General features: G+C 43.4%; 1 protein-coding gene across 2 annotated transcripts in view; it reads left to right on the top strand.

The window, feature by feature from the left end:
• LOC115171774 (CREB-binding protein) overlaps window positions 1-23,760 on the top strand; it is an 85,783-nt gene that overhangs the window by 58,332 nt on the left and 3,691 nt on the right. Inside the window, exons 10-30 of one of the 2 annotated variants that reach the window (XM_029728899.1) lie at window positions 982-1,168; window positions 1,433-1,495; window positions 2,427-2,548; window positions 4,986-5,186; window positions 5,405-5,677; window positions 6,063-6,254; window positions 6,492-6,687; window positions 7,736-7,854; window positions 8,250-8,489; window positions 13,109-13,197; window positions 14,319-14,399; window positions 14,814-14,870; window positions 16,618-16,695; window positions 16,789-16,856; window positions 17,043-17,193; window positions 17,551-17,697; window positions 21,000-21,113; window positions 21,450-21,615; window positions 21,834-22,001; window positions 22,305-22,463; window positions 22,835-23,116. In XM_029728899.1, the coding sequence (XP_029584759.1) occupies window positions 982-1,168; window positions 1,433-1,495; window positions 2,427-2,548; window positions 4,986-5,186; window positions 5,405-5,677; window positions 6,063-6,254; window positions 6,492-6,687; window positions 7,736-7,854; window positions 8,250-8,489; window positions 13,109-13,197; window positions 14,319-14,399; window positions 14,814-14,870; window positions 16,618-16,695; window positions 16,789-16,856; window positions 17,043-17,193; window positions 17,551-17,697; window positions 21,000-21,113; window positions 21,450-21,615; window positions 21,834-22,001; window positions 22,305-22,463; window positions 22,835-23,116 (3,153 nt within the window). Of the gene's footprint in view, window positions 1-981; window positions 1,169-1,432; window positions 1,496-2,426; window positions 2,549-4,985; window positions 5,187-5,404; window positions 5,678-6,062; window positions 6,255-6,491; window positions 6,688-7,735; window positions 7,855-8,249; window positions 8,490-13,108; window positions 13,198-14,288; window positions 14,400-14,813; window positions 14,871-16,617; window positions 16,696-16,788; window positions 16,857-17,042; window positions 17,194-17,550; window positions 17,698-20,999; window positions 21,114-21,449; window positions 21,616-21,833; window positions 22,002-22,304; window positions 22,464-22,834; window positions 23,117-23,760 lie in introns of both variants that reach the window. The other variant, XM_029728898.1, reaches the window with a different exon arrangement.

Genomic DNA, 23,760 nt, shown 5'->3' with positions numbered 1-23,760 from the left:
CCTGGAAGTGCCTTCTGATGAAGATCATCAAAGGTAAGTGAATATTTATAATGCTATTTATGATTTTAGATGACTCCAAAATGGCGGGTATCTGTATTGCCTGGTGTATGTTTCTGAGCTCCGTACTCAGTTTATTGCAAAGTGTGCTTTCCCCGTAAAGCTTTTTTGAAATGTCACAGCGGTTGCATAAAGGAGATGGTTATCTATAATTATTTGAATAACAGTTTAATATTTTATCAACGTTTATGAGTATTTTTGTAAATTGTTGTGCTGATTCACTGGCAGTATTGGAGACAAAATTTTCTGAACATCACGCGCCAATATAAAATGCTGTTTTTGGATATAAATATGAACTTTATCCAACAAAACATACATGTATTGTCTAACATTGAGTCCTAGGAGTGTCATCTGATGAAGATCGTCAAAGGTTAGTGCTTAATTTTAGCTGAATTTCTGGTATTTGTGACCCCTCTCCTGCTTGGAAAATGGCTGTGTGGTTTTTGTTGTTGTACCTGTCCTAACATAATCTAACTTTATGCTTTCGCCGTAAAGCCTTTTTGAAATCGGACAATGTGGTTACATTAAGGAGAAGTGTACCTTTAAAATGGTGTAAAATAGTCGTGTGTTTGAGAACTTTGAATTATAACATTTTGTTGTTTTGAATTTGGCGCTCTGATTTTTCACTGGCTGTTGAATAGTGTTAACCGTGGGTGCCACCTGCCCAAGAGAGGTTAATCAGCTTCTTGATATGGAACACCTGTCAGGTGGATGGATTATCTTGGCAATGGAGCAATGCTCACCAACATGGATGTAAACCCATTTGTTCGCAGAATTTGAGGAAAATAAGCTTTTTGTGCGTATGGAACATTTCTGGGATCTTTTATTTCAGCTCATGAAACATAGGACCAACACTTTACATGTTGCGTTTATATTTTTGTTCAGTATACGTTATTTCTAATATCGTGTTGTCAATTTCTGCAGGACGAGTATTACCACTTCCTGGCGGAGAAGATCTATAAGATCCAGAAGGAGTTGGAGGAGAAGAGGCGCTCGCGGCTCCAGAAGCAGCCTGGCCCCATGGCAGTGGGGGGCCCAGGGGCCCAGCAGCAGCCTGGCATGCCCCCACAGCCGAACTCCATGGGTCCTGGCCAGTCCCCACGGCCAGCCAGTGAGTACCCTCCTCCCTGGACCTCTGGAGACCACTCTATTGAAGGAGGGAGCAACATAATCACTTATGTTTATTATCATCCTATTACCATTACCAACCCTTCTTTTTATCAGTCATGCGTTGACGGTGGAAATTTGACTTAAGTGGCATTTGGGCCTATAACAGGATAAGTTTGGTGAAAGTAGGTGTTTGAGGCTGTACTTAGCTAATTTGGAAGCATTGGTATATGACATGTTAACCACCTCTCATCCTCCTCTCTTTCAGATGGATCTGTGCCTATGCCCAACGTGCCAAATCAGATCATGCCTCGCATGCAGGTGTCTCAAGGTACCAGTCCTCCTCCTACACTTCAACACTTGTTTCTCATCCTCCTTTCATCCAGACACAGTCAACTGCTCAGTGACTGTCAACCCCCCTGGTGGCCAATTGATTATATACTATAATCACTAACACAGTAAAGGGTAAATACTCCCAATACGCAAATAGTGTAAATGGTTTATTCAGAAACTGTTTCTCCATAAATGTTTATTTACATAATTAGAGCCAGTGTTTCCCCTGTATTCATTTAAAAAGCTAAAAGAATAAAACCAATAAAATAAACAATGAATTTTGGAGTACTTTTGGAATGGCTGAATTACTGACCGGGCATGCGGGGCATATGCCCAGGGGCCCTGATTTTTGCATGAGAACACAGAATTAGCCATGGCAAAATGAGTAGAATTGCAAGAAATTAGCTTTCACACAGCAACATTTTCTGTCAGCTCCATGACAAAATGTGTAGATTTGCTGAAAAAATTGCTGTACAATTGTACATTTTTCTCTTGGCTCCATGGGGGGAAAAGTAGCCATGTTTTGATCCAGAAAAACCTTGCTTATAGCTAATAAAACACCTGCCTGATAATATGGAATGGTGCCATGTACGTTTTTACCAATATGCTATTGGCCTCATGGTGTTTGCACAATTTTGGAGTAGAATATATTTTTAAAGTCACTGTAAATGACATCAGTCATTCTACAAAAAATATCCTGGAGCGCCCCTTTGACTTTTTCCACCGTGGCAAAACAAATTATAGTGGAAACACTAACAGGAAATTAACAAGTTTGTGAAAAGTTATGACTTAGTGCCTAACTGACTCAGTGGCTCCTTCACCTGTTCATCAGAGCATAGGATTATTAATTACAACATCTGTGTATTGTAGACAACATTAATCCTGTGTGTGAACTGTATGTTTGTGTGTGCTTCTCCTCTCCCATATAGGAATCAATCAGTTCAACCCCATGGCGATGCAGAACGTGCAGATGTCCCAGGCGCCCATGGGGGCCCGCGCCGCCTCGCCCATGAACCACTCACAGCAGATGAACATGAGCTCTGTCCCAGCGGTGAGACCTCCATGCTCCCTCTATGCCCCACTTAACTCTTTTCTTCCTTCTGTATCTCCTTCTCTCACTTTCTCCTCTTCTCTCTCACTTCTTCTTCCCGTCTTCCTCTCCCCGCCCTTGCTCTCTCACTTCCTCTCCCATTCTTGCTCCTTCTCTCACTTCCTCTCCCCGTCTTGCTCCTTCTCTCACTTCCTCTCCCCGTCTTGCTCCTTCTCTCACTTCCTCTCCCCGTCTTGCTCCCTCTTGCTCATGACCCTGTTTTACCTCTTGTCCTCCATTAGTGTCTTTAGAAAGTCTACACCTCCTTGAGTGTTTTAAACAGGGATTAAATTAGATTTTATTTCTACACAAACTACTCCACATTTTCAAAGTGAAAGAAAGTTATAAAAAAATAGCTGAAAAGTAAAACTGTGGCAGGTTGTCCTCTTAAATTTTTACCTGGGCTTTGCTCCTTTCATATTTATTTTGACCCTGACAAACTCCCCATTCCCTGCCGGTGACAAGCATACCTGTAACATGATGCTGCCCCCACAATACTTCAAAATGGAGAGGGTTTCACCCAACCCTGTAGTTTTTAATTTAGGCCAAAAAAGTGTTGCAATATTATTTACAGAATGGATGATTAGGAATGGATTTAACACAGGCTTCTTCTCACTTTGTCATACAGCCCAGTAATATGGAGTGAATCCAATGTTGTTGATCCCTTTGTGCTTTCAAGTATTGTGGTGTCAGCATACTTTTATGGGTAGGGAGGTTGTTGGGATCAAAATAAATATGGAAGGGGCAAAGACCAGTTAAATAGTTACATAACTCACCTCAATCTTCTGAAAACCCTGGGATAGGGTTTTGTTTTTCTGTGGGACAATTACACAGATTATTATGCAAAAGACCCACCAAAATGGCTTTCCAAGAGGGTTTGTGAGTGATGTAGTCTGTCCTGACTTGAATCTGCTTAAAAAAAATCTGCGACAAGGTTTGAATATTGCTGTCCGTGTTGTAGCTTAGACCCTACTTTACATCATATGAGGTTTTTGTGTTGTGCCTCCATCGGTTGAGAGACAACATGGCCTTGAATACAGGGTGGGTGTCATTTCAATCGTATAAAAATAATTCTTCCAATGGACCTATCCCTTCAGACCACTGCAATTTAGCTGGTACACCATTGAAATGTAATTGACATTTTAACTTCTAATTACTACCACAAAGATTGCGGCCGGTCCACCCACCGTCGAATGTCAGCTGAAATGGTCATGTCGATTCTATTATCTGTATTTCTATGATTTCAGTAGGTTTCCTTTGGAAGATTGACAAGAATACTTTAAAACAACATATTCCCATTCAACATTCTCTGATGTGTGGACCTCCAACTGTCTTTGTGGTACCATTTTTGAAATTTCAATTTGATTCCCATTTTAGTACATTTATCAGCCAAAACAAGACAACCAAAAACAAGAGCATGTTGTTTCAACTGATGGCGGGCACCACACAAAAACCTCAGATAATGTAAAATAGGGTCTAAGCTACATGTGAATATGAGAAAAAAAAATCTGAGTATAAGCGTTTTTAGCTAATTGATGTTTTAATGTTTAAGAAAATATATTATAATTATTTTTATAATTATAAATAGTTTCATAAGCTTTTAAATATCATCACTCTGAACCCTTTATAATTTCCAGTGATGAAGACATGGATGTCTCGTCAAATCAAATATTTAGCAGATGTTATTGCTGGTGTTGTGAAATGCTTGTATGGTGGGCTATGCAAAATAGGTGAACTTTGAGCAACTTTATCTCTTGAATGTTTTGGCATTCAGGTCCAAAATGTCACTTTCTGAGCACATCTACAATAGGCAAATATGTATGGAAGGGTTTATTAAAATTAAAAGGGGTGCTGTCAAAATAAATTAATTCAAATAAATGTACCCTGTAGTCTCCTTGTTTCTACTGGGAAAGTGGTTGAGTATTGTATGTCTTAAATGAGTTTTACTGTTTATGGTTCTGTACTGTTTAATGTGTATCTACTTCTGGTTGTTGCTGCCTCTCTTCCTTCTGGTTTTTAATCAGCACACTGTTAGTTTATTATGCCTCAGGCCTTTCATAAGGAGTATTGTCTTGGTGGCGTGTGTGTGTGTGTGTTGTATCCCATTCAGACCTGGGTTTAAATACTTTTCTACATCTTTAAAAAACAATGAGCATTTCCTTTAGCCCGCCTGGAGTAACAGGTGGGTGGGGTTTGCACTTTTGACTATTCTATTGTTTCCATTTTACCCGGCAACCTCAATTAAGCACAGCTGAAGTTTAAAAAAATAATTAATTTAAAATAGTATTTGAACCCAGCTCTGATCTCATTTAGATGTGTAGTTATTCTTGGCAAGGTCTCAATGCAAGATAGAGGTTTCCTCTCTCTAATGTGTCTGTTTTTCTTCTCCTTTCCCCAGATGGGCATGTCCCCATCCAGGATGCCCCAGGTGCAAGGCATGATGGGACAGCACGCCAACAGCATGGTGGGACAGACAGCCAATCAGAGCCAGTTCATGCCCCAGAGCCAGTTCTCTCCCAACACCGCCCCTGGCGGGGGAATGATTATGAACAACCTGGGCTCCCTCGGCCAGCCGCAAGCACAGGCAGCTGTCACTCAGGTGAGGAGGGAGACTCTCACACAGATGGGGCTTGTGATCTGTTGCATTGATAATCTCTGCTGTTGGTTTGATCATATTTGAAGAATCTGCTTTGTATGTGTTCATGGTTATCAATATAAGTGTAGTGTTAGAATATGTATGTGTCTGAGTGGGTAGGTTTGTAACACTGTGAATATGTAATAGTAGATGGAGCTCTAACTGTAACTTCTGTATCCCAGCCCCCCCTGCCCCGCGCCACCCCTCCACCCAACGCCTCGGCTAACCTGCAGCAGCTCCAGCACCCCCACTCCCACCCACCCCCCCAGGCTCAGCCTTCACCGTCCTCCACCCCCACTCACGTCCCCAGCGGCGGCCTCCCCGCCCGGCCCCCCTCGACCCTGGGCATGCAGTCCCCTGCTGCCCCCTCCCAGCCGCTCACGCCCCTGCAGCATCAGCAGCCGGGGACCCCCAGCCAGACGCAGCCCAGCTCAGTGCAGCCCCCCAGCACGCCGGTAAAATACCTGCTTAGGCTCCACAACACTCGGGAGTTATCCTGACCTGGTGAACTGACGAGGAGAATTCATGGCTAGTTATATTCTTTCACTAGGGCCCAGAGTATTTCCTGCTTAGGTCATATAGTCAGGAAAAAAATAGATGCTCTTTTTTAAGCAGCCTTTTGTTACTGTCACAGCACCTCAGTGCTGTCATGCAGCTTTTCCACATTTAAAAAGATCTATTGAAGGAACAGCATGCTTGGAGTGATACTAAAGCTTTATTAACACTATGGTGTTTCTTTCACATGCCAGCTCTTAATGACTTGTTGTTGTGCCAGTCAACAGTTATAGCCAGCACCCAGCCTTTGCTTTGAAGGGTTATTCTCTTATTTTTCCCCTCTAGCTGTCCCAGGCGCCTGCCAGTATAGATAACCGCATGCCCACCCCAGGCTCGGTGGCAGAGGTCCACTCCCAACAGACCCCACCAGACATGGCCCAAACGGAGCACAAAGCCGAGCTCAAAGACGAGGATGGCGAGGACGAGGACGACGACTGTGGCTCGGGGAAAAGGCAGCCCAGCGACTTCAAAATGGAGGTGAGGACTTAAATTTGTAGTCCTAGAATCAATATTGACTACAAGACGCTTGACCAACCAGAGCTTTCTATTTATATGTACATTATGAATGCAAGTGCTCTTGGATGGAAGTATTAAAATTCATATGAACTCATCTTGTTTATCTGGTACAGTGTCCACGTTGCCCTCCATCTTTCAAAACGTAGTGTCCTACAGATTTGTCTAAGTGCACCCTCTAAATGTATCTGTGCCCCACAGCAGGACGAAGACCCAAAAGACACCAAACCCCTCACGGTCAAGGAGGAGGAGCCAGACGGGGCGGAGCCTAAGCAGGAGCCAATGGAGACAAAGGAGGAGAAGAAGCCGGAGATTAAGAAGGAACCCAAAGAGGAGGAGGACGGCAGGGCCAACGGCACGGCAGCATCCACCTCCCCCACCCAGAACCGCAAAAAAAGTGAGGACCTGGTTTTGTGTAAAACTAGCCGGGGCCAGGAGTTTATCCAATGACTAGTAGTTTTTCCCCAGCTGGTCCTATCTTATTGCAGCTCTTCCCTCAGTTATGTCAGTCCTTGCCTTTACCATGTTTAGTTTATTAGGATCCCCATTAGCTACTGCAAATGTAGCATCTACTTTTCCCGGGGTCCACATGAAACGTACAAATACATGACAAAGTACAGAACCGTAATAGACAAGAACAACAGAAGATATTACAATAAAAAATACAAATAAAATAAGAGTTTGATATTGGAAAGACGCCAAGAGACATGCTATTTAAACACTATATTCTTATATCCAGTTAAATGAGATCTTTAGAGGAGAGGTGCTGTGATTCACTATGTTCTGTTTTTAAAGCTAAGAGAGCAACCTCTGGCGGCAGATCATTCCACTATGAGACGGCTCTATGCATAACTGAGCGACACATTCAATCTGTTTTTGGTTTGGGTGCTGTGAAGAAACCCATAGTGGTGTGCCTGGTGTGGTATGTCTGTTTTGTAGTGTATGCAGTAGATTATACAAGTGGTTAGGCATTTTCAACACGTTTCTTAAAAAGACTAGAAGATCATTTCTCCTCAACCATGAAAGACTATCATGCATGTTGTTGATATTTGTTCGGTGTATGCTGCTCTGAGCCAGCTGCAGCTTTGCCAGGTCTTTCTTTGCTGCACTCGACCATATTACCGGACAGTAATCAAGATGAGCTGAGACCAGAGCCTGAACAACTAGGACAGTTGACCTTTGTCAAAAACATAGAGCATCTTTTTACAAGACATACCTCTCTCCCCATCTTCACAACAACTCTGTCAATATGACTTGACCATGATAACTGACCCTGTGAAGACACTGAAGCGTTCTGAATATCAGATAGAAATACAATAAATAGAGCCTTCACGATGCCCCATTTCCACATGACATATTATACTTTTTGTTCTTCATGATAGATTTGTATGATGTTGTACATGATTGATTTGAATAGAGCCCTGACCGCTCTGTCCTCCCTGCAGTCTTTAAGCCAGAGGAGCTGCGCCAGGCCCTGATGCCCACACTAGAGGCCCTCTACAGACAGGACCCAGAGTCTCTGCCCTTCAGACAGCCTGTTGACCCCATGCTGCTGGGCATCCCTGTGAGTACACACAGACACTTCGTGTACACACACTTAGTCGTACACCCTGAGTCTCTCTCTTGATTGGTTATGCCTAGTCATGCATTGATATGAAAACAATTGACAAATTAACTCGGTACTCAATTCTTTACAGATTTCATAGATATAGCCGAGGCTCAATAAGGATTAAGGATCTCTCTCATAACCATGTCCATATCTTTCTGGTCAGAGCTATCAGTGAAGCTCTCTCACAGCCACATTTCATTGATTGTCCTGAAGCTTGATAGTGAATGATAAAGCACTCTCAACCATGTTCATGTGATTTTTGTCTTGACACATTGCAACGCTGATTCCTGTGACTGTACTGTCAGTACCACTTAACTCTCTTCTAACCATTCCCCTCCTCCCCCCTCCAGGACTACTTTGACATAGTGAAGAAACCTATGGACCTGTCCACTATAAAGCGTAAGCTAGACACAGGTCAGTACCAGGAACCCTGGCAGTACGTGGAAGACATCTGGGTCATGTTCAACAACGCCTGGATCTACAACCGCAAGACGTCCCGCGTCTACAAGTACTGCTCCAAGCTGGCTGAGGTGTTTGAGCTGGAGATAGACCCTGTCATGGTCAGCCTGGGCTACTGCTGTGGCAGGAAGGTGAGATGATGGGAGGGAAGGAGGAGAGATGGAGGGATGTTAGTGGGGGAAAGAGGAGTAGAGCAGGAGGTTAGTTGTGTTTGAGCTGGAGATAGACCCTGTCATGGTCAGTCTGGGCTACTGCTGTGGCAGGAAGGTGAGACTGAGGGAGTGGAGGAAGAGTAATGGAGGAAGGGAGACTACATGTTTTGTGATCTGGAGAAACACTCAGCTCTAATTGTAGGTTATCGTTAGGGCCAGGAGAAACACTGCTCTAATTGTAGGTTATCGTTAGGGCCAGGAGAAACACTCAGCTCTAATTGTAGGTTATCGTTAGGGCCAGGAGAAACACTCAGCTCTAATTGTAGGTTATCGTTAGGGCCAGGAGAAACACTCAGCTCTAATTGTAGGTTATCGTGAGGGCCAGGAGAAACACTCAGCTCTAATTGTAGGTTATCGTGAGGGCCAGGAGAAACACTCAGCTCTAATTGTAGGTTATCGTGAGGGCCAGGAGAAACACTGCTCTAATTGTAGGTTATCGTTAGGGCCAGGAGAAACACTCAGCTCTAATTGTAGGTTATCGTTAGGGCCAGGAGAAACACTCAGCTCTAATTGTAGGTTATCGTTAGGGCCAGGAGAAACACTCAGCTCTAATTGTAGGTTATCGTGAGGGCCAGGAGAAACACTCAGCTCTAATTGTAGGTTATCGTTAGGGCCAGGAGAAACACTCAGCTTTAGTTGTAGGTTATCGTGAGGGCCAGGAGAAACACTCAGCTCTAATTGTAGGTTATCGTGAGGGCCAGGAGAAACACTCAGCTCTAGTTGTAGGTTATCGTTAGGACCAGGAGTTACCTAAATAGGAAGAACTTGTGTCCCTTGATATGTGGGCCTGTTAGCCAGGTTTGGGCTCTAGACGCCCTCAAGGTGGGAAACCATGGCACATTGCTGCTGATGACCTACAGAAAGTTTTCAGACCCCTTTTTCCACATTTTGTTACGTTACAGCCTTATTCTAAAATTGATTAAATAAATATAAATTCTTATCAATCTAAACACAACACCCTATAATTACAAAGCAAGACCAGTTTCTTTATAAATGTTTGCAAATGTATAAAAATGTTAACTGAAATACCTTACTTTACATAAGTATTCAAACCCTTGTCTATGAGACTTGAAATTGAGCTCTGGTGCATCCTGTTTCCATTGATCAACCTTGATGTTTCTACAACTTGATTGGAGTTCACCTGTGAAAATTAAAATTGCTTGGACATGATTTGGAAAGGCACACACCTGTCTATATAAAGTCCCACAGTTGACAGTGCATGTCAGAGCAAAAACCAAGCCATGAGGTCGAAGGAATTGTCCGTAGAGCTCTGGGACAGGATTGTGTCGAGGCACAGATCTGGGGAATGGTACCGAAAAAAATCAGTGGCCTCCATCATTCTTAAATGGAAGAAGTTTGGTACCACCAAGACTCTTCCTAGAGCTGGCCGCCCGGCCAAACTGAGCAATCGGGGAAGACGGGCCTTTGTCAGGGATGTGACCAAGAACCCAATGGTCACTCTGACGGAGCTCTAGAATTCCTCTGTGGAGATGGGAGAATAAATCAATCAATCAAATGTTTTTATTTTAGCCAGAAGAAAGCCCTTCTTACATCAGCTAATGTCACACAGTGCTGTACAGAAACCCAGCCTAAAACCCCAAACAGCAAGCAATGCAGGTGTAGAAGCACGATGGCTAGGAAAAACTCCCTAGAAAGGCCAGAACCTAGGTAGAAACCTAGAGAGGAACTAGACTATGAGGGGTGGCCAGTCCTCTTCTGGCTGTGCCGGGTGGACATTATAACAGAACATGGCCAAGATGTTCAAATGGTCATAGATGACCAGCAGGGTCAAATAATAATAATCACAGTGGTTGTTGAGGGTGCAACAGGTCAGCACCTCAGGAGTAAATGTCAGTTGGCTTTTCATAGCCGATCATTCAGAGTATCTCTACCGCTCCTGCTGTTTCTAGAGAGTTGAAAACAGCAGGTCTGGGACAAGGTAGCACTTCCGGTGAACAGGTCAGGGTTCCATAGCCGCAGGCAGCACAGTTGAAACTGGAGCAGCAGCACGGCCAGGTGGACTGGGGACAGCAAGGAGTCATCAGGCCAGGTAGTCCTGAGGCATGGTCCTAGGGCTCAGAGAGGAGAAATACTCATGATATAAGACTGACCCTAGCCCCCCAACACAAACTATTGCAGCATAAATACTGGAGGCTGAGACGGGAGGGGTTGGGAGACACTGTGGCCCCGTCCGACGTTACCCCCGGACAGAACCTTCCAGAAGGGCAACAATCTCTGCAGCACTCCACTAATCAGGCCTTTTATGGTAGAGTGGCTAAACGGAAGCCACTCCTCAGTAAAAGGCACATGACAGCGCGCTCTGAGTTTGCCAAAAGGCCTCCCAGACCATGAAAAACAAGATTCTTTGTTCTGATGAAACCAAGATTGAACTCTTTGGCCTGAATGCCAAGCGTCACATTTGGAGGAAACCTGGCACCATCCCTACACTGAAGCATGGTGGTGGCAGCATCATGCTGTGGGAGTGTTTTTTTTTCTTCAGCTACAGGGACTGGGAGACTAGTCAGGATCGAGGCAAAGATGTACAGAGTGAAGTACAGAGATATCCGTGATGAAAACTTACTCCAGAGCGCTCAGGACCTCAGACTGGGGTGAAGGTTCACCTTCCAACAGGACAACGACCCTAAGCACACAGCCAAGACAATGCAGGAGTGGCTTCAGGACAAGTCTTTGAATGTCCTTGAGTGGCCCAGCCAGAGCCCGGATTTCAACCCGTTTGAACATCTCTGGAGAGACCTGAAAATAGCTGTGCAGCGACGCACCCCAGGCAACCTGACAGAGCTTCAGAGGATCTGCAGAGAAGAATGGGAGAAACTCGACAAATATAGATGTGCCAAGCTTGTAGCGTCACCTAAGAAGACTGAAGGCTGTAATCGCTGGAAGAGGTCCTTCTACAAAGTACTGAGTCAAGGGTCTGAATACTTTTGTAAATGTGAATGCAAGAATGTCTGAACCTGTTTTTGCTTTGTCATTATGGGCTAGTGTGTGTAGATTGATGAGGGGGAAAAAAACATTTTAATCAATTTTAGAATAACTAACGTAACAATGTGGAAAGGGGTCTGAATACTTTACGAATGTACTGTCATTTAAGAGGATACAATGCCTGGTCACATACACATATTTAGGGGATGTTATTGGTCACATACACACATTTAGGGGATGTTATTGCGGGTGTAGTGAAATGCTTGTGTTCCTAGCTTCAACAATGAAATAGTATCTAACAATACACACAATCTAAAAGTAAAATTATGGAATTAAGAAATGTATGATTATTAGGTAGAGCAATGTTGGAGTGGCATTGACTAAAACACAGTAGAATAGAATACAGTATATACATATGAGAGGAGAAAAGCGGTATGTAGTCGTTATTTGAACTTTATTAAAGTGACTAGTGTTCCATTATTAAAGTGTCCAGTGATTCCAAGTTGATGTATATAGGACAGTAGCCTCTAAGGTGCAGGGTTGCGTAACCGGGTGGAAGTCGGTTAGTGATGGCTTTTTAACAGTCTGAAATTACACGACACGAAACATCCTTAACTAACCCCTCCAGACATGCATAACCATGCGCTGCTGTGTTTACTGTGTGACAGACAGCCACCTGTATGACCCCAGGGCTAGATGGTCCTTACAAAGACTGGAACACTTGACTTAACATGATGAGCCTTTTGACTCCCTACGGTACTTGTGACACTGATACTGCTTCCCAAATGGCACATTCCCTATGTAGTGCACTATGCCCAATGGGCCCTGGTAAAAAAGTAGTGTACAACATAAGGAATAGAGTGCCCTTTGGGATGTAAGCCTGAGACTATACCTACCAGTGAAAGGGGAACTTTCAGAGGGACACTAGGTTTTAATTTTGGAGAATCTGTGGACAGGATTGACCTGGCTGAATGCTAGACATTGTAGAAGTGGATTGGAGAATCTGTGGACAGGATTGACCTGGCTGAATGCTAGACAGTGTAGAAGTGGATTGGAGAATCTGTGGACAGGACTGATCTGGCTGAATGCTACACAGTGTAGAAGTGGATTGGAGAATCTGTGGACAGGACTGACCTGGCTGAATGCTAGACAGTGTAGAAGTGGATTGGAGAATCTGTGGACAGGACTGACCTGGCTGAATGCTAGACAGTGTAGAAGTGGATTGGAGAATCTGTGGACAGGACTGACCTGGCTGAATGCTAGACATTGTAGAAGTGGATTGGAGAATCTGTGGACAAGACTGACCTGGCTGAATGCTAGACAGTGTAGAAGTGGATTGGAGAATCTGTGGACAGGACTGACCTGGCTGAATGCTAGACAGTGTAGAAGTGTATTGGAGAATCTGTGGACAGGATTGACCTGGCTGAATGCTAGACAGTGTAGAAGTGGATTGGAGAATCTGTGGACAGGACTGACCTGGCTGAATGCTAGACAGTGTAGAAGTGGATTGGAGAATCTGTGGACAGGACTGACCTGGCTGAATGCTAGACAGTGTAGAATTGGATTCACTAACCCTTTCTCCCTGTGTTTCTCCACAGTTTGAGTTCTCACCCCAGACCCTCTGCTGCTATGGCAAGCAGCTGTGCACCATCTCCAGAGACGGAACCTACTTCAGCTACCAGAACAGGTAAGTTCACACCCGGGGGGGGGAATACAGAGGTGGGTGTGGGGGGGAATACAGAGGTGAGTGGGGGGAGGGGCGAGAGGGGGTGTATAAATGCAGGGCAGGTCATACTGTGAAGGAAAGGAGAGAGAAGGGGAATAGGATTGTGCTCTCACAGTACATTGTAATGTTAGTTCCGGTACAATGAATAATTATGATGAGAGTATTCTAAGATGGTATTTCACCAGAGGGATGGTACATACTATATACTGGAAGTGTTACATGTTAAAAGGAGTGGAGCCAACATCGACAGGATCTTAGGTTTCCCTTCAAGCCCGATGTGCTGCAATATCAGCACCACTGCTCCCCCTGCTGTTCACAAATTGCTATTGTACTTTACTAGCCCCAAATATTGCATCCATTCCGATGCATTGCAGTTGCATGTAGTGGAGTTATTCTGAACTCAGCGCAGTGAAGCTCGTTAGGGTTAACTACTCTATCCCTTCTGGAAGCACGTTGATGCATTTTACACTGTACTTATTTACCCACATTTTAAAAAGTCATTTCAACAAAAATTGTTATGAAAAGTTCCAAAGACAAGCAGAGGTGATCCATATGTCTGTGATGTGTTCTGGGTGCATCCCTCTCTCCCCTACATCACCAGGGCTGGCATTCACTCCAACAGTCTCCCAACTGACATGATCATATCATATGCATTAAGCTTTATGTGGAGATGTAGTGGAACTTAGTAGTTCAGTGAAGTGGTTATACTCAGTAGTATGGATATTCAAATGTGTTATTGATTTACTTTGCTTATATTAACATTCATGTTCCTCCCATCAACATGGTTAGTGTTCCTGTGTCATTTCAGTATGCTTGTATGAGAAGATGTGTGAATGACTGTCATGACCATTCCCATGGTGACTAACCTGTGTTCTACCTTCACTCTGCCCTGTTTGCTTGTCTCTGTCCTCTGCCTTTCTGTCCTCTTGTCTCTGTCCTCTGCCTGTGTTATGCTTTGCTATTCTGACAACCATTTCCGCCACCCATTCTGCCACCCGTGTGCCGGTTTGCCAACTTTCCCTGTGCTTCTGCTACTGTGTGTGCCGTTCCAGCTCACCCAAATATGGCCTTGTTGCCGACAGGTATCACTTCTGTGAGAAGTGCTTCAACGAGATCCAGGGCAATAGCGTCACCCTGGGAGACGACCCGGCACAGCCACAGACGTAAGTTCATGGTGGAATCTGTGGTAACATTTTTATGGCAATACATTGGAAAAACACTGGGGAAACAGTACTCTGTTTGATTCGGATTAGTTCCATAGGTTGTTTTTTTTACCACATTCTGGAGCGAATCCTAACTTTCACTTAACTTGAATTTCCATCAATGCATGACTGAGTGAACATTTAGTTAGTGGAAGTAACCGCCCTTAAGTCTCCACTGATTCCATCTTTCCCTAGTGGATATCCTTAGTCCATGATTATAAATACTGGTCCAGAAGGGGTAGACTTAGCTCATTATAGTCAAAGCTTATGGAAAAAGGGCATCTGTATTCATATGAGTGGTCTGTGTGTTGGGGGTGTTGGCTGTAGAGTATCGGAACTGATTCCAACTGGTCATCCGTTGTCTCTGTCCTCCAGTATGATATCTAAAGACCAGTTTGAAAAGAAGAAAAACGACATGTTGGATCCAGAACCGTGAGTGTTGGTGTAGCTGTACCTTAACTTCTCAAACTGTTTCTGTTTGATGGGGTTTTAGCCCTTTTCATTCTGCTTTAAAGCTTCTAAATCCGTTGGCGTTGAGCCGTCATGTACAGTATGCATCACAGTACTGGCTTTATTTGGACCATTTAAAAACACTAATCAGCCACACAAGTGGATACACTGCATTTAAAATATCTGAGGATGAAAGTATTGTCCTGAGCTGAGAGATCTGTCAAACAAAGACATTAAAATGAATTACCATTGATGGTGAATAGTGTATGGGCCTTGTCTCCTGCACCTGTCCCTCGCTTTTTCCATTGGATCACTGAGCATGAGATGACCGCCCCAAGTACATGGGCAATGGTGGCTCCAAAAGTGTTTTGAATTACCGTAATTTCCGGACTATTAAGCGCACCTGAATATAAGCCGCACCCACTGAATTAAAAAAAATATATATATATTTTGAACATAAATAAGCCGCACATGTCTATAAGCCGCAGGTGCCTACCGGTACATTGAAACAAATTAACTTTGCACAGGCTTTAACGAAACACGGCTTGTAACAAAAATAAATAGGCTTTAACGAAACACGGCTTGTAACAAAAATAAATAGGCTTTAACGAAACACGGCTTGTAACAAAAATAAATAGGCTTTAACGAAGCACGGCTTGTAACAAAAATAAATAGGCTTTAACGAAGCACGGCTTGTAACAAAAATAAATAGGCTTTAACGAAGCACGGCTTGTAACAAAAATAAATAGGCTTTAACGAAACACGGCTTGTAACAAAAATAAATAGGCTTTAACGAAGCACGGCTTGTAACAAAAATAAATAGGCTTTAACGAAGCACGGCTTGTAACAAAAATAAACAGGCTTTAACGAAACACGGCTTGTAACAAAAATAAATAGGCTTTAACGAAACACGGCTTGTAACAAAAAATAAACATTAGCAGTAAGCTTTAGTTGTCTTTTTGCACTGAGTCAATTCCTCACGCTGCTGTTTCCAACGTCTTATCATCGACTCATTAAGACCAAGCTCCCGTGCAGCAGCTCTATTTCCTTTTCCAACAGCCAGATCAATCGCCTTCAACTTGAAAGCTGCATCATATGCATTTCGCCGTGTCTTTGCCATGATGAGGGTGACAAAATGACTACCGTAATCAGAATGATGGGAAGTTTGAGAGCGCTCGATTTAATCTAAACAGTAAACAAAAAAGTTGTTTGACCTTAACCCGTTCGGCAATTGAATTGATCTAATGAAAGCTTCATACCGCCAAAAAACTGAGCACATCACAGAATGTGTTTTTTTGGAGAGAAAAAAATATGAAAGCGGGAAAAATCCATATATTAGCCGCGTCATTGTTTAAGCCGCGAGGTTCAAAGCCTGGGAAAAAAGTTGCGGCTTATAGTCCGGAATTTACGGTAGGTGAAAATTATATTTGATGTAACTTTTATGTTACTATCAGTCACTAATATTTAACACTACATTTTTAAAGGGTGTACACCAAGGTTCGGGGTCAATTCCATTTCAATTGCGAATTTTTATGAATTGAAGTCCTGAATTGACCCCAACTCTTGTACGTACAGTTATCAACACATTATTATTTTGTCTCACGCCCATATGTCAGTCAACTGTTGTATCTATTGCCCACTCTGCAGTATCTGTGAACAATAAAGTCTCTTCTTGGAGACCGAGGTGTTGGTGTACCTTCTCTGACCAGCCTTCTCTCTCCTTACACAGGTTTGTTGAATGTAAAGACTGTGGACGGAAGATGCACCAGATCTGTGTGCTGCATTATGATGTAATCTGGCCATCGGGGTAAGCCTCATGTACCCTGAACAGACGAACGGCCCCATGTGTCTTCTGATCACCGTTTCTGACTGTCTATTTGACACTTCCACCTTCCCTCAGCTTCATTTGCGACATCTGTCTGAAGAAGTCCGGCAAGACGAGGAAAGAGAACAAGTTCGCGGCCAAAAGTAAGTTTGAGAGTGTGTTGAATAATTGTGGCGATCCGAGTGGATCCACCATTGTAGACGTGCTGTGATATGTTTGTGTAATGGAGGTTATTTCAGTAACTCGTGATGAGGATGTGAGTTTTGATATGACCTGCATCTGTATGACCTGTAGGACAACTAAAATATTTGATGGTATCTGTCTCGCAGGGCTACAGACGACGAGGTTGGGCATGTACATCGAGGACCGGGTGAATAAGTACTTGAAGAGGCAGAACCACCCTGAGGCCGGGGAGGTGTTTGTACGGGTGGTGGCTAGCTCCGACAAAAATGTTGAGATCAAACCTGGCATGAAATCTAGGTAAGGAAAGACTGCAGCTGGTCCAACAGTGAAATAGCCCCTTATCAATACGTTTAAAACCAGTTTATTGGACATGATGTTGAAAGATGTTCATTGAGGATTATTCTAATAATGTTGTCTTCCAAGAGTTGCTCATCTTCAGTTTGCTCCTTTGTTCATGCACCTTGGTTGGAAAGCGATGGCGCGGTAGTGTTCTTGATAGTGCTGAGGAGATTCTGTGGTAGAAGGCGTCTACAACGTTAATGATGAGTGATGTTCCATGTGGTTGTGGATGTGGAGATTTCTCCCTTACTAGTAAAAGCACTATATAAATGTTTAATTCACAAATTAATTGATTACCTGTGTTTGTCTCCCCAGGTTTGTGGACTCGGGTGAAATGCAGGAGACCTTCCCTTACAGAACCAAAGCACTTTTTGCATTTGAGGAGATTGACGGTGTGGACGTGTGTTTCTTCGGTATGCATGTCCAGGAGTACGGTTCCGAGTGCGCCTTCCCCAACACCAGGTAAACACTTTATAACGTAGTAATAACACAACATAATACACTTCTTAAAATACACTTAACAGTAATACACTCCTTCCCAACACCAGGTAACTAACACTTCAGAACGAGGATGATGATATAAACTCAGCAAAAAAAGAAACGTCCTCTCACTGTCAACTTCGTTTATTTTCAGCAAACTTAACATGTGTAAATATTTGTATGAGCATAATAAGATTCAACAACAGACATAAACTGAACAAGTTCCACAGACGTGACCTACAGAAATGGAATAATGTGTCCCTGAACAGGGGGGGGGGGGGGGGGGGTCAAAAGTAACAGTCAATATCTGGTGTGGCCACCAGTTGCATTAAGTACTGCAGTGCATCTCCTCCTCATGGACTGCACCAGATTTGCCAGTTCTTGCTGTGAGATGTTACCCCACTCTTCCACCAAGGCACCTGCAAGTTCCCGGACATTTCTGGAGGGAATGGCCCTGGTCCTCACCCTCCGATCCAACAGGTCCCAGACGTGCTCAGTGGGATTGAGATCTGGGCTCTTTGTTGGCTTTAGTTGTCAGTGTAACACTCCAGGTTAGCTTTAGTTGTCAGTGTAACACGCCAGGTTAGCTATAGTTGTCAGTGTAACACGCCAGGTTAGCTATAGTTGTCAGTGTAACACACCTAGTTAACCTGTTATGGCTTGATCCCGTTAGCGGGATCGATATGAAGACAGCCAGTGAAAAATTTGCAGGGCGGCAAATTCAAAACAACAAAAATCTCATAATTAAAATTTCTCAAACATACAAGTATTATACACCATTTTAAACATAAGATTCTCCTTAATCCAACCACAGTGTCCGATTTCAAAAAGGCTTTACGGCGAAAGCGTAAAATGAGATTATGTTAGGACAGCGCCTAAACAAGAAAAACCACACAGCCATTTTCCAAGCAAGGAGAGGCGTCACAAAAACCAGAAATACAGCTAAAATGAATCACTAACCTTTGATGATCTTCATCAGATGACACTCCAAGGACTCAATGTTACAAAATACATGTATGTTTTGTTCGATTAAAGTTCATATTTATATCCATAAACCCCATTTTACATTGGCGCGTGATGTTCAGAAAATGTATTCCCTCCAAAACGTCCAGTGAATGAGCACATCAATTTACAAAAATACTAATCATAAACGTTGATAAAATTACAGCAGTTATTGAAAGAATTATAGATACACTTCTCCTTAATGCAACCGCTGTGTCAGATTTTAAAATAGCTTTACGGCGAGAGCACATTTTTTCAATATTCTGAGAACAGAGCTCAGCCATCAAAGCAAGCTATACAGTTACCCGCCAAGTTCTGGAGTCAACTAAACTCAGAATTAGTATTAAAAATCTTCACTTACCTTTGCTAATCTTTGTTGGAATGCACTCCCAGGACTCCCAATTCCACAATAAATGTTATTTTTGTTCGAAATACTCCATATTTATGTCCAAATACCTCCGTTTTGTTCGCGCGTTCAGATCACTAATCCAAAGGCATAACGAACGAGCGTAAAACCAGAGACAAAGTCAAATAGTTCCATTACCGTTCGTAGAAACATGTCAAACGATGTTCACAATCAATCCTTAGGGTCTTTTTTACACATCTTCGATAATATTCCAACCGGACAAAAGTGTATTCATTACAGAGGAAAAAGGAGAGGCGCGCCTGCGTGCTTGCGCAGTAAACAACTCGTTGGTCCCAGGCTTGAGTCAGCTCCTATTCTCTGCCCAGTAACAGTAGAAGCATAAAACAAGGTTCTAAAGACTGTTGACATCTTGTGGAAGCCTTAGGAAGTGCAAAATGACCCCACAGACACTGTAGTTTGAATAGGGATTAGATAGAAAAACTACAAGTCACTTCCTGGATGGATTTTTTTATCAGGTTTTTGACTGCCATATGAGTTCTGTTATACTCACAGACATCATTCAAACAGTTTTAGAAACTTCAGTGTTTTCTATCCAAATCTACTAATAATATGCATATCTTAGTTTCTGGGAGTGAGTAGCAGGCAGTTTACTCTGGGCACGTCAGTCATCCAAGCTACTCAATACTGCCACCATCCATATGAAGTTAACCAGGTTAGCTATAGTTGTCAGTGTAACACACCTGGTTAACCAGGTTAGCTATAGTTGTCAGTGTAACACGCCAGGTTAGCTTTAGTTGTCAGTGTAACACACCTGGTTAACCAGGTTAGCTATAGTTGTCAGTGTAACACGCCAGGTTAGCTTTAGTGGTCAGTGTAACACACCTAGTTAACCAGGTTAGCTATAGTTGTCAGTGTAACACACCTAGTTAACCTGTCTGGGCGAGGTGGGACGCTTGCGTGGCGCGAAATACAAATACCTCAAAAATGCTATAACTTCAATTTCTCAAACATATGACTATTTTACACCATTTTAAAGACAAGACTCTCGTTAATCTAACCACACTGTCCGATTTCAAAAGGCTTTACAGCGAAAGCAAAACATTAGATTGTCAGGATAGTACCCTGCCAAAAATAATCACACAGCCATTTTCAAAGCAAGCATATATGTCACAAAAAGCAAAACCACAGCTAAATGCAGCACTAACCTTTGATGATCTTCATCAGATGACATTATGTTATACAATACATGTATGTTTTGTTCAATCAAGTTCATATTTATATCAAAAAAGGTTCAAAATATTCCATTACCGTACTTTGAAGCATGTCAAACGCTGTTTAAAATCCATTTTTGTGCTATTTTTCTCATAAAATAGCGATAATATTCCAACCGGGCGACGTTGTATTCATTCAAAGGCTGAAAGAAAAAAATGGAGAATTCTCGTGAATGCTCCTCTCAGTCTCACTGTCCCCAGGCTGACCACTTACAAATTCTCCTGCTGTTCTTCGCCCAGAGACAGCAGACACCCCATTCCACTTTCTGGCGCCTTCTGAGAGCCAATGGAAGCCTTAGAAAATGTCACGTTACAGCAGAGATGCTGTATTTTCGATAGAGATGCAACAGAAGGACAACAAATTGTCAGACAGGGCACTTACTGTATGGAATCTTCTCAGGTTTTGGTCTGCCATATGAGTTATGTTATACTCACAGACACCATTCAAACATTTTTAGAAACTTTGGAGTGTTTTCTATCAAAATCTACTAATTATATGCATATTCTCGTTTCTGGGCAAGAGTAGTAACCAGTTTAAATCGGGTACGTTTTTTTATCCGGCCGTGCAAATACTGCCCCAACAGGCTAACCAGGTTAGCTATAGTTGTCAGTTTAACACACCTAGTGTTTCTCCTTCTCTCCAGACGGGTTTACATATCGTATCTGGACAGTATTCACTTCTTCAAGCCCCGGGCGTTGAGGACGGCAGTCTACCATGAGATCTTGATAGGGTACCTGGAGTACGTCAAGAAACTGGGGTAGGTTTTCAATACCGGTGACAACACTCCCATTCAATCATCACACTGCTTTTCCAGGCTGGTTTCCTGTACACAGATTAAGCCTAGTCCTGGACTAAAAATCTTTTTCAGTGGAGAATATTCCATTGAACATGCTTCTTAGTCCAGGACTAGGCTGAATTTATGTCTGGAAAACTGTTTGTGTGTGTCCAGGCAGGTTTAGGAATAGATAAATCTTGCATACTCATTTTGAAATAATTTCTTAACAAAGAATATTCCCAAGATATTTGTCTCCGTACCTTCAAATACTTGACGTTGAACCTAAAAGCTGTCTTCTCCATCCCTGGTCCCGTGCAGCTATGTGTATGGTCATATCTGGGCGTGCCCCCCCAGTGAAGGGGACGACTACATCTTCCACTGCCACCCGCAGGACCAGAAGATCCCCAAGCCCAAGAGGCTGCAGGAGTGGTACAGGAAGATGCTGGAGAAGGCCTACGCAGAGAGGATCCTCCATGATTTCAAGGTGAGACATGAAGGGGACCCTGGCTGTGTTCATTAGGCACCAAACAGAAGGCAAAGGATTGGGACTCGTCTGGAATTGGTACAATAAGACATTGTCTTTTTAAGTGGTTTCTGTCATGTCTTTTCTTATTAAATGCTGTTTGAGTGTGGCATTATCCCACACCATCAGCCCCATCTGTACAGTTCAAGTAACAGGTGTCGTCGCTCTGTCTTCTCCAGGACATCTTCAAGCAGGCCACGGAGGACCGTATTACCAGTGCCAACGAGATGCCCTATTTCGAAGGCGACTTCTGGCCCAATGTGCTGGAGGAAAGCATTAAGGAGCTAGAGCAGGAGGAGGAGGAGAGGAAGAAGGAAGAGAACGTGGCGTCCTGCGAGACCCCGGAGGTAAGACGGAGTGCTGACAGGGAGTGCTTTGTACGATGGAGGGGTGGATCCAATCCAACCCCTAGACACCACGTCCTATGAATTTGTAGACGTCTCAGAGGATTTCATTGGTATAAGCAGTACTGTGAAAACGTCTACCTATCAGAGGAGAGGGCGGATAATGCTTTCTGTCCTGCCTTTCGACAGCCACTTGGTCAAAGCATGTCACCTATTCTTTTTTTTTTTGCCATTTATGTCCATTTGTCCTCCATCGCTTCTGTTAACAGCGCTTTGTCCCCCCCCCCCTCTCTCTCTCTCTCTCAGCACACTGCTGACAGCAAAAACGCCAAGAAGAAGAACAACAAGAAGACCAATAAGAACAAGAGCAGCGTGAGCCGAGCCAATAAGAAGAAGCCTGGCATGCCCAATGTAGCCAATGACCTGTCCCAGAAGCTCTACTCCACCCTGGAGAAACACAAGGAGGTAGATGTCACTCACTCCACCCACTCATATAACACTGCTGTTGTGTTCTGTTGATAATCTGTTGTTGTAGTGGGGGAAATACACTGTAAAGCCCCGTTACCGTCCTCATCTCTCACTCCTTTAGTTCAGTTGATCACAGTTTTGTAAGGACTTCTGTGGTCACAGTATCTGTAGAGGCTCTGATCCAACACTAACATAACACTTAGAATGAAGCAATGCAATGAAAAGCAATGCATTGCATTCGAACTGGTCTAGTGTGGATATTGAAACACAACCACTTCTAGCTTGTGACTTCCTGTCCTCTCTTTTGTCTGATAATTTGATGACCCATGTCTCCCTCTCTCTACCTCCCTCTCCACCCTCTCCCTCAGGTGTTCTTTGTGATCCACCTGCACGCGGGACCCTCGGTCAACACCCTCCCCCCCATCATGGATCCAGACCCCCTGCTGACCTGCGACCTGATGGACGGCCGCGACGCCTTCCTCACCCTGGCCCGGGACAAGCACTGGGAGTTCAGCTCTCTGCGGAGGTGCAAGTGGAGCACAATGTGTATGTTGGTGGAGCTGCACAACCAGGGCCAGGACCGCTTCGTCTACACCTGCAACGAGTGTAAACACCACGTGGAGACGCGCTGGCATTGCACCGTCTGCGAGGTAAGCCAGGGGGCGATAGTGCCGATTCATCACACGTACACCAACACACGCTCTGACAGCATGTAATACATGGATATTGTCAATTCACTTTTTTAAAACTGGAATCAAAAATGTACTTTATTGTATGTTTATTTCACTTTAAAATTGTGCATTTTGGAAGTATATTACTTTTTGCTGTTTTTAGACATTGTTATAGTATACTTTGTCACACATCACACTTGTGATGTTAATACTTCACTCTGAAAAAGTTAACTTAGAGCATAATTTGTTTATTCAAAGTATATGTTAATGTTGGGGCGGGTATTATGCAAATTAGACCGTGTGGGAATTCTGGGGAAACATGCTCTTGCAAGATAATCGATACATTTTCAAATGATTTTAAAGGTCTAATGCAGCCGTTTTTATCTCTATCAAATCATTTCTGGGTAACAATTAATTACCTTAATGTGATTGTTTCAATATAAATGGTCCAAAATAAGAATCTTAGCACAGAGACATTTCTCAAGGAAGACTTTAGCTGGAACTGTGGCTTGAGTGGCGAGTGGGAGTGGCTTGAGTGGCGAGGGTAAAACTGAAAATTAGCTGTTATTGGCAGAGAGGTTTGTAACGCTTTTTCTTATTGATCTATTAACTAATTTACCACC

Source organism: Salmo trutta, chromosome 32, assembly GCF_901001165.1.
Source record: "Salmo trutta chromosome 32, fSalTru1.1, whole genome shotgun sequence".
Lineage (NCBI taxonomy): Eukaryota > Metazoa > Chordata > Actinopteri > Salmoniformes > Salmonidae > Salmo > Salmo trutta.
Note: the sequence above shows the minus strand (reverse complement) of the source record. Positions and strands in the feature narration are given on the sequence as shown.